Source organism: Lonchura striata, chromosome 1A (assembly GCF_050655825.1).
Source record: "Lonchura striata isolate lonStrDom1 chromosome 1A, ASM5065582v1, whole genome shotgun sequence".
NCBI lineage: Eukaryota > Metazoa > Chordata > Aves > Passeriformes > Estrildidae > Lonchura > Lonchura striata.
This window is the reverse complement of record NC_140741.1, coordinates 54922408-54937285: the sequence shown is the minus strand read 5'-3', so window position 1 is coordinate 54937285 and position 14878 is coordinate 54922408. Positions and strand designations below refer to the sequence as shown.

The window sequence follows — 14878 nt, the reverse complement described above, 5'->3', positions numbered from 1 at the left end:
CTCTTAGGCTGCATTCATTCTACCTTTTGAGGTGCATCCCTGTCTTAATTTCTATCAACAGGGACCTCCTTCAGACAGAGTAATGCCTCTTTTAATGTGAATAAAATGAAACAAATTCTGACATTGGTGCTTTGTCTTGAGGACAAATAGTTGTGTCTCTTTTTTCTTTGAATGTTTGCTTTCATTACATGTGGACAAGGTGGTATAGAGATTATAGAGAGAACATTCTTTATGTGAAGAATGGATTTTATTAAATTTCCAGGTTAAAAAGAGATAGAACATTTTTGAAAAAATAGGAATCAGCATTTTTGTTGATTTTTGTAAGAACAATCATTAACAGTTTTGCTGACTTTCTTTCCAGCAGTACCTGAGTCCTATGGTCTGAAAGGCTCCAAACAAAAGAATCAGCCTGACACCAATAGGAGATTTTGTACACAAACAGAAAACTATGGTAACATTTGCACATTATGTATAAAGTGAAAATTGTAGAATTATTACAAACTTAGTAATTTTAATTAATCACATTAAGATGGAACTAAAAGAAGAATATTAATAATATTCATTTTGATCAATTTTTAAAGAACATGGTTTGTGATTGGGCAACATATTCTGAGGCTCAATCAACTGTCTAGCAAAAAATCCATAATATATCCTTATATATAAGGCTTTCACAGTGAGGGATAAAACAGAAGCTATTGATGTCTTTGGGAAGGTCTTCAGGCCAGGAATAATCCCTTGTTAAAACCAAGGATGTTTGTAGCAGAATCTCCTCTTTTGGAAGATCATATGAGCCTCATGGAAATACTACAATATTGCAAACTATCTTTGAAGTTCTAAAGACTCTGCCTTTAAAACTAGCTTGTATTTCAGAGGCGATGTCTGACTCATCTGATACATTAATTGAAACTTCAGCTAATGCAGTATTTAATTCACATATCAGACTAAGACTCTTCCTGAAATTGTGGCTGAAGTTAGGAAACAATGTGTATGTTTTTCCTACAGGCAAATATACTTCAGGATCTTCTAATTCTCCAGCTTGGAAGAAGAGAAATCCACAAGCAAAACCATTCTCTAAATTTAAAATAACTACTCAGGTAACTGATAAAAATGGTTATAATTCAGCCTTTTTAGGAGAATTGGCATGTCTCTGCCCACCTAGAAAATGTAAAAGTGCTTGTAAAACTTCCTAATTCAAAACCTGATTCTGATAAATGTCGAGTTGCTGAAAGAGTATTAATAGTTTTATTTGTTTTCAGTCATATACCTTTGCCTGCATAATTAACCTGTGATTTCTGGGTTTTTTTAACAATAGTACTTATATGAAAGAAAAGTGTGTACTCTAAAGTGCTGCAAAAGGCAAGTTTTGGATTCTAGCACCAGACAAACACAGTAGAGACCATATGAGTTTGATCTCTTTCTCTACTGGATTGTTCATGAAGCTTCAGCAATGTCTGAACAATAAACAGCTGAAGTCTGAAGCTATGAAAGGACTCAGGCTACAAAATGTTTGCAAGATACCCTAAAGACCATTCATACATTTTACAGCTGCCTTGAAAGCTGAGATTAGAACCTCTATCTTGTGTTTCATGTTGAAATTTTACTTCTTAAAATGTTTATGAAGGAGCATGTAGTTTTACTCTAAGAAATTATGCACAGAATTTTGTGTATATCTGTTTTTGACAGCAGAGTAAAGAAGACATGGAAATGAATAAAAAAGGAGAAAAAGAAACATCTAAAGGGAAATAAGGAAATTATCAACTGGAATATCCAAAGATGAAGAAACTGCAAATTCCAAAAAGAAGGTGCAGGAAGGAAGCACACTATAGTGTTTCAAAACTGGTTAAACATTTTTAAAAGTATGCTCTGCATGGTGACATATAAAGATCTATATCCACTATGTTTAATGTACTATAAAATTTTGCAGTTTAAGTTATTTTTACAGACTACGGCTCTACACGATAGACTGATAGCTCATAGAGAAAAACAATCCCTAAGCAGAGTCTTCTCCTATTTTATTTGATAGATGTTTTAAGGCATAATTCCTAATATGAATAAATACTATTAGTTATACTTAGCAGTTTCAGAGGACTTTTAATGTAAACAGCAAGAGTGTAATGCATGCTAGAATGTGGTTTGCTGGTACAAAATCCAGATTCCTACATGGTTTAGCTGTTTTGCCAGATGTTTGGGGACTCAGTCTGAGTTTGATCTTGAGATTTTCCAATTTTAGCAGACCATAATTATGTTATGAACTAAACGAAATTCACAAAAAACCTCAGAATTAACTGAGATATGTATTTAAACGTGTTTGAAACTAAAATATGAAAAGTTGTATAAAGACCGAGAGAAAGACTGGTAAGAAGGGTAGGTTAATATTGCTTTCTGTGGAAACAAACCTCTTACTGAAGTGCTACATATATATGACTTCATATCTTTTTTCTCAGATGTTTTTTCAGGTTTTTTTGCATTTACTTGACCTTTGGTCATTCTTAGAACATAATCTGTTTTTGTAAAGAGCCCTTCAAACTTCCTTCTGTAACACTAGGATCCAGTAATTATCTTGGTGGCACCTGTAACTGTGAGAATGAAAGCATTTTGCCACCTTGGAGCCTTTTCTTCTGTGACTGCTTATTACATGAAGCTGGATCAGACACCTTCCAGGGTACTTCTACCTGAAATAATTCTATTGTTCTATGAGAAATATATGTTTCTCTGCCCTACTTGATTATGTCAATAGTGGTGTAATTTTTATTTTATTTTGAAATTGAATTTTTAATAATTTAAGTTAGAACATGCTGTACTGATTATAGACAGGTATGGTTACATATCACTGTTCTTAACTGAGAGAAGAATAGAAAAATCTAGAGGATTTGGTTTAGCTAAGTAATAATGTACAAAACAAGAAGCATCTTTTAAAAATCAAACACTAGGTGTGTTGGAAATGTTTCCTCCACCTCTAATTATACATTAGTGTTTCAAATTGTAGCACATGATGCCTTGAAGCAACATTTCATATGTGGTCTGCCTGAGGCAATTTAAAGTCTCAATTCAGAGCACTGTTGTACCAAGTTATTTTTTAGTATCTTGATAAAGGCCTTTAATTCCTTTTTTTTTTTTTTTCCACATAAATGAAATATACATTTGCTATTTGTCCAATGTCTCCACAGATTAGAGTACTACATTTGATACGACTGAAAATAGGCATAGGCAAATGTTAGGTTGGTCTGATTTTAGCATTCCATTTAAAAGGATTTCAGATTCATTTTGTGCAAGTGGTTAATATTGTTACTATATGGGTATATAAGTGCAGACTGTGCTGTGCTGCATATGCTGCCTGCTGACTTGTGCCGCACAGATTTCTTACCACAGGAGAAAATCAGCAGCTCCTGCTTGGTACAGGTGATTACACTCCCTGCTGGGCCTCACCTTTATTTAGCAGTGCAGCAAGTTCTCAGGTGGACACCCTTTCTGTTTGACAGTACAAATGAGAAATAGAGTTGGCTTCTTTGAGAAAATTCTGTAAGAGTTCCAGTGACCAAAATAGGGTAATTTCCCATGGGTGAAATCTGCAGGGTATGCTGGGCTGTGGTCAGAGGACCCATTTGGCTTGGAGGTCCCAGCATCTGAAGGGTCATATAGTTAATTCTACTATCTTCTTTTTCTTTTTAGTGTGGTCTCAAAAAATCAGGATCTTCAGAGGTTTTTTATAGAATCTTACTGGGGGTCATAAAGAACAAGGCACCTCCTTGTACAGTTTAACCCACCTCCCTACCCTGACAAAGCAACCCAACAAAACCAAAGCCAAAAGAAAATAATATTCTAATATCTTAAGATGTGAATAGCTCAGCAGGTGGTGTCCAGCTCTTCTCAAGGGAAAGACAAGGAAATGCAGGAAGAAAAGGATGTGACCATGAAGGTAATACTGAGCTGATCCTCAATTTTTGCGGAATCACAGCTTCAGTACTCTTTTCACTGGAGCTTCCTGTAGAGAAATTACAAATACGGTTCTTTCAGTCATGACTTGCTCAACTGAGGAATTCACAGATACCAAAAAATATCTCAGCACTGCACATTAAATATATGACTTAACAAGATAATTGCAGTTCCTGTGAGGTGTTAGCTGCTTTTGAGAGAAATAGAGGAATATTAAGGGATCAAGTGCTTTGTGTGATCTAATCCTTAATTAAGATTTCCCTTTCACAGCTTCAAAGATCCTCTAAAATAATAAAAATCCCGGTTTGTTTTCCAGATCACAGACACTTTCCCTGTTATATTTTTTAATCTTCCCTGGTTTTCTCTGTCATTAAAACCCCAGAGAGGAGCCAAAGAAAATGGAGAATATTAAGCATTTCATGCAGTAAAGCCTTAAAGATTGATTACATTTCTGTACTTCCACATAATCACTGCATGACAGACCCACCCCTCCCCACTAATTTACACTTATAGTGGTTGAAAATTAGCTCTGAGATAATGAGCTAAAGATCAGAGGTAGAGGACCACTGAAGCGGAGTTGAACTTGCTCTGATATCAAGTATGCGTGGCCATAATCTGCTGCCGAATTGGAAGGTCCAGGGGAAATAAGTGATTTGTTGCTTTCATCCTTGGCATGTTAAAATATGCTAATGTTTTTCCAGATGATATTTCTAAAAGCACATCAGACATCTAATCTAGGTGCATCATATTCCTTAGTAAATAGAATAACAGTGCTACCACCTGTATTTTGACAAAAGTTTGCAAAGTTTCCAGTCTCAGATCCTGCATTCCTTAACAGACCTATATGACTAAATTAATAGCATTGACTCCCAGCATCTCAGCAGCACTGATATTTTAAATATTCTGTTTTTTAATTAAGGTAGGAAAGTCCATCTCAAGTTAGCACCCGAACAAGAAAAGCATTAGTTGTTGTAAAATAAAAATGGAGTAAATTTTTATTTACTCTGGGAATTGTAGACATTGTTTAAAAAGAAGGATTTTGACATTTTTCCCCAATAAATATATTTTATGATGAAATCTCCCTTGTATAGCAGCGCATTATGTAAATATATAAATTTATTAAAACACCAACCGAGTCTGTCAATCATTTAACTGCGTGTTCAGCCACCGGGGGGCGGTGCAGCCCCAGGAACGGGTTCGAACGCCGCCCAGCAGGATCCTTCCTTGGATGCGCTTGGCTCCCTCCCTCCAGAGCTAAAGCCTCCCCGCGGTGTTCTGCACGGCCTTCACATTCAGAGAAAAGGCCACAATAGTCTTCTTACGGCCAGCTCGGGAGAGAACTATGACAACCTACATACAAAAGTGCTAAATACCTTTTTTTTCCTCATAAAACAGAGTGATGATATAATCCTACTACTCTCTCTTCCTACACACTTTCCAAATGGTGTTTTCTGTTATCTCCTGTGTAGGAGGATGGATTGTGAGAGAGCAGAGATAGTGCTGAAAGCACTCCCTGAGGAATTGCAGCTGTACTGATTACCAAAGAGTAGGAACAGCCTTGCCTTTAATGGGGCCCAGCTGTGTCCAATAAGGATGGGTGGTAAAAGAGTGGCTTAGCTGGGTGAGAGGAGAGTTGGAGTCGGTTGGCTCTGCTGCTGCATGGGGTGAGGGTCCAGTGGTCGTGCAAGGGACGGTATGGGTTAGTATGTGCTGCAGGGGACAGAAAGGGTCAGGTGTGTGTGTTGGGGACAGGAAGAAGTCAGCCAGCCATGTAGAAGAAAGGGAAAAGGACTCAGTGCTCTGAGGAACTGCCTGTGAGAACTCACAGAGAGAAGGTATGGAAGTTTTACAGTAGGATGATAAACTGATGGTGATGGTTGTTTCCCATCCACTGTTGATTGGTGCCAAGCACTGAGGCTGGCATCCTGTTCTGAACAGTTCTCACTGCAAAATTCTCAGGGAAACTGAGAAGTCTTTGAAAAAAGGTGTTCCAGACTGAGAGTTTCCTTTAATCTTTCCAGTCTGGATGCATTTTAGATGTTTTTGAATGCCTTTCATTTCATATTTGGGGTATTTTACAAGTGGAAACAATAACAGAAACATGCTACTATGATATATAAAATTTGAGGCAGATGAGATTACAGCTATTATGCTTAAAATCCTATTCCCTCTTTTCTTTTTTTACTTCCTGAGGAAAAAAGGATGTTAAGCAATATTAGATAATAAATTGACAGGGCCATTTGAAGAGGTAATATGGACCAAAGCTTGCCCAACTGATCCTCATTGTAATTGCAAGATTTCATTCCTTCTTCTGAAAAAAATTCTTGAATCAAAACTGAAATTGAAAAATCCAAAAAATTTGAAATGGAATTACTAAAACCAATTGAACTGAGAAGAAATGTGGTGCAGTGAAAAGGACCAAAACTTGCCAAAATTATTCTCTTTGAAATCCCTAAAATTAGGGAAGAAAGGTAAATAAAAAGACTGAAGATAAACAGAAGAATTGAAATTAATTGAAATTTCTTTTTTATTTCAAGAAATTGAAAAAAAAAAACCCCACCAAACCAGGTAAGATGAGAGAACAAGAAAAGCCAATGGGGGTGACAAGAAATGCAGGAATATGCAGCAAAGCTTGCCCAATTAATCCTCATTGAAATCACAAGATTTCATTCCCTTTCCTGAAAGGAAATTCTTCTTTTCAGTTACCACAAAGTTGTTGAGATTAAAATCTCTTTTGACAGGAGGAAACATACAAGGAAAACTTCAACCTTGTACTTGTATAGGAGGATAACTGCCCCGAGTCTACTCAGAGGATTAGTGAGTGAAATCCTCTGGGTAAACAGTTTTGCTGGTGCTGGCCTTCATGAGCACTGCTCACTTTTTAAACATCACCTCCTAAGATCCCAGGAGAAAGCAATTCCTAAGTGTTGTAAGTCAAGCAGATGAGGTAGAAGGCCAGCTTGGCTAAGCAGAGATTTCATTTGGAAATTAAAGAAGGTGTACACACAGAAGAAGCCAGGTCAGGTGACATGGGAAGAATACAGAGATGCTGCTTGCCACTTTAGTGAAAAAAATTGCATAGCCAAAGTTCAGTTGAAGATGAAGCTAGCCAGAACTGTCAGGGACTATAAAAAGCTTTTTTTGCAAAATATTATTGGCAAAAGGCAGTGTAAAAATAACATCATACTGTTACAGGATGAGGATGGTTGATTTACAAATAGGGATAGAGACAAGACAGAGGTGTTTAATGCATTCTTTGCCTCTGTCTTCAACATGGATGATGGACCAAGGGAGTCTCAGTGCCCTGAGCTGAGATTTTTGAGCAGTCTTGGAAATCTGGAAAAGTCCCAGCTGACAGGAAGATGGAAAATGTTGTCCTGATTTTCAAGAAGGGCAAGAAGAAGGATCTCAGAAATGACAGGCCTGTTTGTCTCATTTCAGTGCCTAGGAAAATCATGGAAAAATTATTCTGGGAAGTCTTGAAAAAGCACCTGGAGAACAATGTGGTCATCAGTCACAGCTTCATGAGGTAGAAGTCCTGCCTGTTAAACCTATTTTTTTTTCCTGTGACAGGGTATTCCACCTAGTTGATCATGTCTAGTATGTGATGCAATGTCCAACTTGTGGGGAAAACTTTTCCTAAGGGTGGGGGATGACCTGCAATGAATACAGGCAGACCTTTGGATGTGGAAGGGCACCGTGGAGGCTTTCTGCCTAAAATTAGCCCCATGACTTTGTAATTGTTCAACTGAAATGCTTTTCAGGAGTAACTGTTCAGGATGGTGGCCTACTGCCTGTACACCTTGGTTCCCTTTGAATTATGGTCTGTGTGTGCCTGGTTTCCTACATGAAGAATGCTAAATAAAGAATGAAGGATATTGTGAGGTCAGCTCATACTTGTGAAATCCAGAGTGATTCAGTCTGGGGAGATTTAGGATTTTCTGCCTTTCTATGAGCCCAGTGTTATTACATCTAGAGCTTCCAGAGCACTGCAAATGTTGAGTTTGAAATTCTTGTTTGTCACTACAGTGGCTTTGTCCTGGAATCCTGAAGCTAAATTATCATTTGCTCTGTGTCTGAGGTGGTCTGTGACACACATCTGCCATAGTAAGTTGGGATCCCAGATAGCACACTTGGAGGGAACAAATCAGTTTTCTAAAGGGAGAAAAGCCCTTGACAAGAAGTAATCTTGGCTGTTATTACCCTGATTTTTTTTTTTTTTTTAATGGTATATTCTGACAGAACACTTCTGTTTTTACAAATTCATATTCTCTACTGGAACCAGGTTGTTAGAAAATTCCCAGCTCTCTGTAAGTTCAATTTAGTGAATGTATTATTCATGGCACCCTAAATAGTACTTCTCAAAGCTGAACTGTCACAGTCATTTAATTCACTGCATAATCAATGTTTACCCAAGCATCTCTTCATTTGTGTTGTCTGTTTGTAAACTGTTTGCCACATCCCTTTTTGATGAAGTGGTCAGCACTGAACAGTGGTTCAGAGGAAGCTCTCTCATTGATTTTTATGATGGTGTTCATTTTCAATACTGTTTTTAACATCACCCTGTTTGCATCCTAACATTTGTTCTTTTGATCAATGCCATGTATTGAGCAGAGACTGTTATTGACTTGTTCACAGAAGTATCCAAGTCCTTTATTCCCCTCTGCAATTGCAGATAATTTAGAGTCCTGTAAGGTGCATTAGTAGGTCAGATTATTCTTCCCGATGTCTATCACTAGCTTTTCTTTTTGAACCGTGCAAGGCAGGCAGGCAGTGGTGCTGCAATCAGGCTTCCCCCCAAGGTGCACAGCTTGAAATTTGGTCTGGGACTCTGCAAGCACACTGCAGCAGCCGCTGTCCAGCACAGGTTTGGAAAGTCTTCCCCACAGAGACCTGTACTCTTTATCATCAGTGTGACCCACCCCCCCTTGCTCTCACAATTACTCATTGCAGTTGCCAGTTATCAGAGGAGAAAATACTAAGGAGAAGGTGACATGTCCTTCCTTCTCTCAAAGAATTCTGCCTCAGAAGCCTAGCTTTTTGCAGATGATGAAATTATTACATGAAGTAATATTAGTATTACCCTAAAAATAATCAGATGCATATCTGGTGAGCACTGTGATTTAGGATGAGAACTAGCAACATGACTGCCTTAAGTTGGTAATCTCAGACCAGTAAAATTGTCTGTGGCCTTTGCTTAAATATTCTATTTTAAGGGAACTGAAGGCTTCCTGAAAACTAACCTCATGGCTGGTGTCAAAATGCTCAATGTTTTGGGATTAATAATATGCTTTAATGCTTTTAATTGGTGTTCCTCTCTGAAAACTATCCTGTGATTTGAGCACACCATATTGGGGAGCTGAGCACACTGAACAGCCAACACAGGCTATCTGGTACAGGAAAATACCAAGAGCAAATAACACGGGGAAAGAAAGCAAAATGTATGGTAACAAGGAGATTTTAAATTTTTTTTCCACCAAAATGAAGAGAGAGTTTAATAATAGAGTGGTCAGCTTGGAAAGCTATTTAAATGAATAAATTATCTAGATTTCATGGATGAATGTTTTCTTCCTTTAGTAGGCAACTGTTAAGAGATCAGTTTACCCATTTGGGCTTTTGCAGTGTAACATTTTCCTGCTTGTAAAACAAATAACAAGGATTAAACTAGATTCTTTTTCATTTTTTTTCTGGCATATTAAGCACCTGCCTTCTGTCAGGTTCCCTGCTTAATACTTCTTGCCAGTGCTTGCTCATAACAGAAATTTGTCAGCTGCTAAAGCATTGAACTAGAAATGATTCTTTGCATACATTTATAACTCAATAGTAACACAAGTTATATCTGCAATTTAACTTTCGATTACTTCCTGGAGGAGTATTGTCCAGGAGAGAGCCTGCTCATCGTAACTTGCTCAGTCATGGCCTATAAGGATGATTAAAAGCAAGTATCACAAGAGACTCTTTCTCCTGATTACACCTCCTTCTGGTTACTCTTGCAAAATGATGTAAATACAGAAAAACTGTTACTACTGAATTATCTAATAATAATAGGCAACCCATTAAAAAAAAAAAAAAACTCTTCCCCTTGCCCAGACTTACTGGGCACAAGCTGTTGGCACTAAATTGTCAGTTAGGCTTCTAGAAATATGAAGGTTTTTTAAAATTTTATTTTACTTTCTCAAGGATGGATCAATAGTCAAAAATGAGAAAGAATCAAATTAACTTCTCTATTACTCTTTTGCAAACTCCACTCTTCTGACTAATTTATTAACAGGACCATGGCTAATCCAGGGCATACAGTCAGAATTGTTGAGGTGTACCTTAGCAGAGTTTAAAAAATAAGCTTGTTAATGAAGCATGAGAAGTGGCAGCATCCTGCTGAGCCTCTCTGCTGTGTTGGGAGTAAATGCACAAGATTTCTTTATTCTGCGTAAGTTTTCTCTATCTAATGGAATTTAACTATAGAAATATGAAGCTGATAGGGTATATGGTACCTTCCCTGTAAGGTGACACTTTACTCTCTGGTTTCTCTTCTCTCATCTGGCCCCAGGAATTTCCCTTAGAATTGCTGAACAGCCATACCACTCTCAGGGGCATCAGGGAGAATGGTTGTTTTTGTCCAGGTCTGTGGCAGGCACATTCTTCTTTCTTTCAGGAATTTTCATAGAGGAGCACAGAGGAAAGAAGGAGAAAACAATTTCTATTTCTTCTCCTTGTTTTGCCATGTGGAATGTGTTTGGGAATTGTTTACCTGGGATGATTGCTTGATTGGATTGTTTGAGCATGATGTCCAATCCAATCCACCTGTGTATGGAGTCTCAAGAAAGGGTCACGAGTTGTGAGGGAGTTGGAGATGGTAGTTTGAAAAAGTTATAATAAATCATTCACCCTTCTGAACTGGAGTCAAACATCATCATTTCTTTCCACTAGGTTCACCTGCATTTACAGTACAGGTCTTAAGAGTTTTCTTCACAGTGTGAACTGTAAATTGGACAAAGAGAAAAGACAAGGTAGAACAAAAGGCTTCAGCATCTGACAGTCACTCTCCAAGGCATGTTATGTGGAGCTACCCTACAGGGCTGTTCAGGCTGATGGGAAAGAAGTGGTGTCTCAGTGTAACCTCCCATAAACTGTGAGGACTGAGAAGTCATGAAAATTAAGCCTCATTTCTAAAAAAAACCCCACAACATTGTTTTGTTAATCGAAGTGTAACCAAGATAACTGAAATGCCAGGTGTGGGCCAGGTAGAGACCAAGCATGAAGCACAGGATTTATTTGGGAAATGCTGGAGTCAAAGTAGGTGAAGAAGAGTCACCTTGGGGAAAATCCACAGGATGACTCAAATTATATTGATTTATGTAGTGCCTGACCCTTTGCTTTATGCATACCCCAAGCATGAACGTGTATGTGAGGTGTCATGTAGATGCAGTGAAAATGTATTGGGAAAAGTCCTCAGGTACAGCTGGATGGAATGTGTGGAAAGCAGCAGACCTTCTGTACTATTACAGAAGCTGGAAATATCTTCTGTTTCTTGGTATTGTGGTTTGCCTTCTGTATTCAGCTTTTGGATCAACTTGAGATTTTAAACAGCTTTTCCTGGAAATGCATTCTGAGACTGAGGAGCTCTGTGAGGAGACAGAATTAGGCAAAGGAATTTGGGTCTTTTTTCCCTTGTAGTTGCTTGCCTATTTTTTCATAGCATTTATAGGAACATTGATGTTTTGTCAGACTATTGTTCTTCCCTTTTTCTACAAGTTTCTTGGCAGTCAAAACAGTATTTTACACAAGATGGTAGCAAAAATCCAAAAATATATGTCCATTTCTTGTGGGAGCTGGTTTCTTTCTGAAAGAAGATTGAAAGCTAAAATCATAGAGGGTCGCTATCAAATGAAACAGAATAAACAGAATATAACTTTATTTATAATTTTTGGTTGATTGCAAACAAATCCTGCTATTATAATGACTTACTTTGAGATACCACGTAGTGATCAAAGTTTTACTCTTTCTCACTATGCTCTACTCTTGATACTCTGTACTGGAGAAAGCATTATTGTACCCAACTTTTGGCAAATTTCTGTCGCTGTCACTTCAGAACTTAGTAAATGTGAAATAATCTTCATTTGGCCAGAAGATAACTGTTCAGCAACAATCAGACATTTCTTTTGTGGCCAATGCTCTCTGGCCTTGCCTGATTTTCTCCTGCAACATTCAGATATATCTTTTATGAGTTCAAAATCTCAGGTCTGGTGAGGTTCTGCCTCTTGAGCTCTCTCAGGCCATCACTGCAATTGCATTACTTTCTGTCCAGCCAGCCTTTGCCCTATGAATGAGTCACTCATGAGCAGAATGCCATTGTATCATGTCAGCTTGAGAGTTTAAGACTAATTTTCATTGCATGATATCCACACTGGGCAAAAGAATGTGCTGGAAATAAAAGTGTTAGCATTAATGAATTATCGGGAAATAAAAAGTAGGCTCTTGTGTTTGACCTGTTGCAAAATACAGATGGAGAGAAAATAGAGGTGGAAATTGATCAGAGTGAAGAAAACTAAAATGATCTAGTGAACAGGTAATCAACACAATACATCCTGTTTGGTGAAATAGAGATAGCTCACAAAGGATTCAGTTCATGATATAGCAGATAGGGGCAACCCACATATTCCTGTGACCCAGGATGTAGATCTACAACAGAGTGACCTTTTCCCATCAAGAAATAGTAGCTGTGGGGGGGTGCCAGCAGGAACTCCGCTGTCAAATGCTGCCTTTAAATGCATTGATGCACTGAACATCTCGGTGTGCTCTTTTCTCCATCAGTATTGCTGGTGAATTAGGGTAGGCCACAGTCTGTGGCTTTCCTGAACAATCAGAGCCATCCTGTACTACTGCTGTAATATGAGCAGGATTGATTTTTCTTTCTATCCAGCTGCTTTAGCTTAGCTCTATTTTCTCTTCTTCTTCCTCCTATTAAATACACAGGATGAATCTATGCCAGATACTATAGTTAATTGCATTCACTTCTTAACTAAATATGGCAGACTGTACAGCATGCAGTCTAAATTATATGCCCATTTATTAACACCTTACAAATTTTGCATGAAGAAATGTAGATAAACTCCAAGTATTAGGTGTAAATTGAAACTACTGAGGTGGAACAGTATGTGGTAGAGAAAAATGCTTTTGCCTTCTTTTGCAAGCAAAGGAGTGATATATACAATTGCATACTTTTGTAGAAAGATATGTTTTTGTAGTAATGAGGGTTTTTTTGCAGATAAATAAAGTGACAAATAGACTGAATTGTTCAGGTTAGAATAAATGTCCAGACTTCTATATCTCTGCACTTCACTGCACTTGTTACCAGCCCCTTTCTGTTCCCCCAGTTATATTAATCCTGTTGACTACTGACTGGAGGTGTTTATATGCTGGGATAGATATACTACACACTTTCGGAGAGTTTCTTTATTGCATGTGGAGTACGTCTGATGTTTCAGATTTGCTAAGTATGCAGAGATCAAAGGTGAACTTAGCGTTGAACTTACTACCATGTATGATTTATCTGAGGAATATCTGTCTTTTCAGAAGTCTCATAGCTTATGCTGTTGGATGTGTGAAAAAAATTCAAGCATCACAAAACACCGGTAAAGTTATATCCATGTGTTTTGTTTGACTTGAGATGGAGCATAGAATTTTAATGTCTTCTGAGGGATAGTTGATGATTATGCTTTTGGTTCTTCAGGATCTGTTTGTCATCTGGTTCTGGTGCAAATCAATTTGTTATCCATTCCTGCCATTAGAGCTTCACAGGATTATTTTCATATCTATATTATACAAGAAATCACATACTCGAGTGAACTGATTAGTTGCAATTTATTCTCTGTCTTCTGCCAGTGAGAGAGTAATGGAGCTATACATGCTTATTTTTAACAGAAACATGGGACAGTTTGGGTTGGGGACCTTAAAGATCATTTAGTTTCAGTTTTTGATAAAACAATTAAAGTTTGGACAAGATTTTCTACTCCAATATTTGGGGATTTTTGTTTTTCATTATGCAAACATCAGTATCAATAATTGCAACAGAAAATTTTGCAGCATTTATACAGTAGCTGAATTAAAAGTGAAACTCCTATTTTTCCAAAGAGTTAAAAAAAATATTCATAGATATGCTGTGCTTACAGGACAGCTGTCAGAACAAGGGAATCAGTAATATTGTCTGTAATAAAAAAATGCTTTTTTAATGCCTTTTTTTCATAGTTAGAAGTGGCCAATATTGACCCTAAAGTTGAAACAGTGGGCTTTTTTTTTTTTAAGAATACATGGTGAGGTTTATTGTTGGTTTTTTTCAGTCTCCTGGGATGGAGTGGAGAGATTTTTTTTGTTTTTAAAATTTAACTTAGTTATCCAGAGTTTTATTAATTTGCTCACATAAAATGGTACTTGGAAGTCATTAATATATTTTCTTGTAAGACTCAAAAGCAAGTTTACTTTCCTATGGCAACTGCTGGCTTCTTTGCTTTGAAGTGTTGTTATTGATACTTGAACTGTGTATGATCGATACTGTGACATTTCTATGGGTCTGGTTCTGGATCATTAAGGCTGGGAAAGCTTTGTTGTTAGTTGCAGTGAGCATCAAAAGATCCATACTGGATCATACTTTTAGTATTGATCTTCACCATAACAAGGCTACAGCATAAGATCAAAAAGTATTTGGTTCATTTCTTGATAATTTTTATTGTACTCCACTTCTTAGCTTGTTTCCACCTCCCACAATGTTTAAAGCCTTCATGATTTCTGCTGATCTGGATTTGTAAAGTAATTATTAAAAACCTTTGATATTTATAAGATATCCAAAACATTTATACTGATTAATTATTGATTCCCCAAGTGATTAAGTCTTAACAATTTGAAATAAATATTTAAAATTTCTATGAAATAAAGAGGATTAACTTGGTTA

At 37.3% G+C, this 14878-nt stretch overlaps 1 protein-coding gene across 1 annotated transcript in view; it reads left to right on the top strand.

The window, feature by feature from the left end:
- ZC3H11D (zinc finger CCCH-type containing 11D) overlaps nt 1-14878 on the top strand; it is a 26496-nt gene extending 11618 nt beyond the window's left edge. The window contains exons 10-14 of the mRNA XM_085569749.1: nt 362-451; nt 1003-1094; nt 1684-5768; nt 7375-7462; nt 10861-14878. Coding sequence (XP_085425875.1) covers nt 362-451; nt 1003-1094; nt 1684-1746 — 245 coding nt within the window. The 3' untranslated portion in view covers nt 1747-5768; nt 7375-7462; nt 10861-14878. The remainder of the gene's footprint in view (nt 1-361; nt 452-1002; nt 1095-1683; nt 5769-7374; nt 7463-10860) is intronic.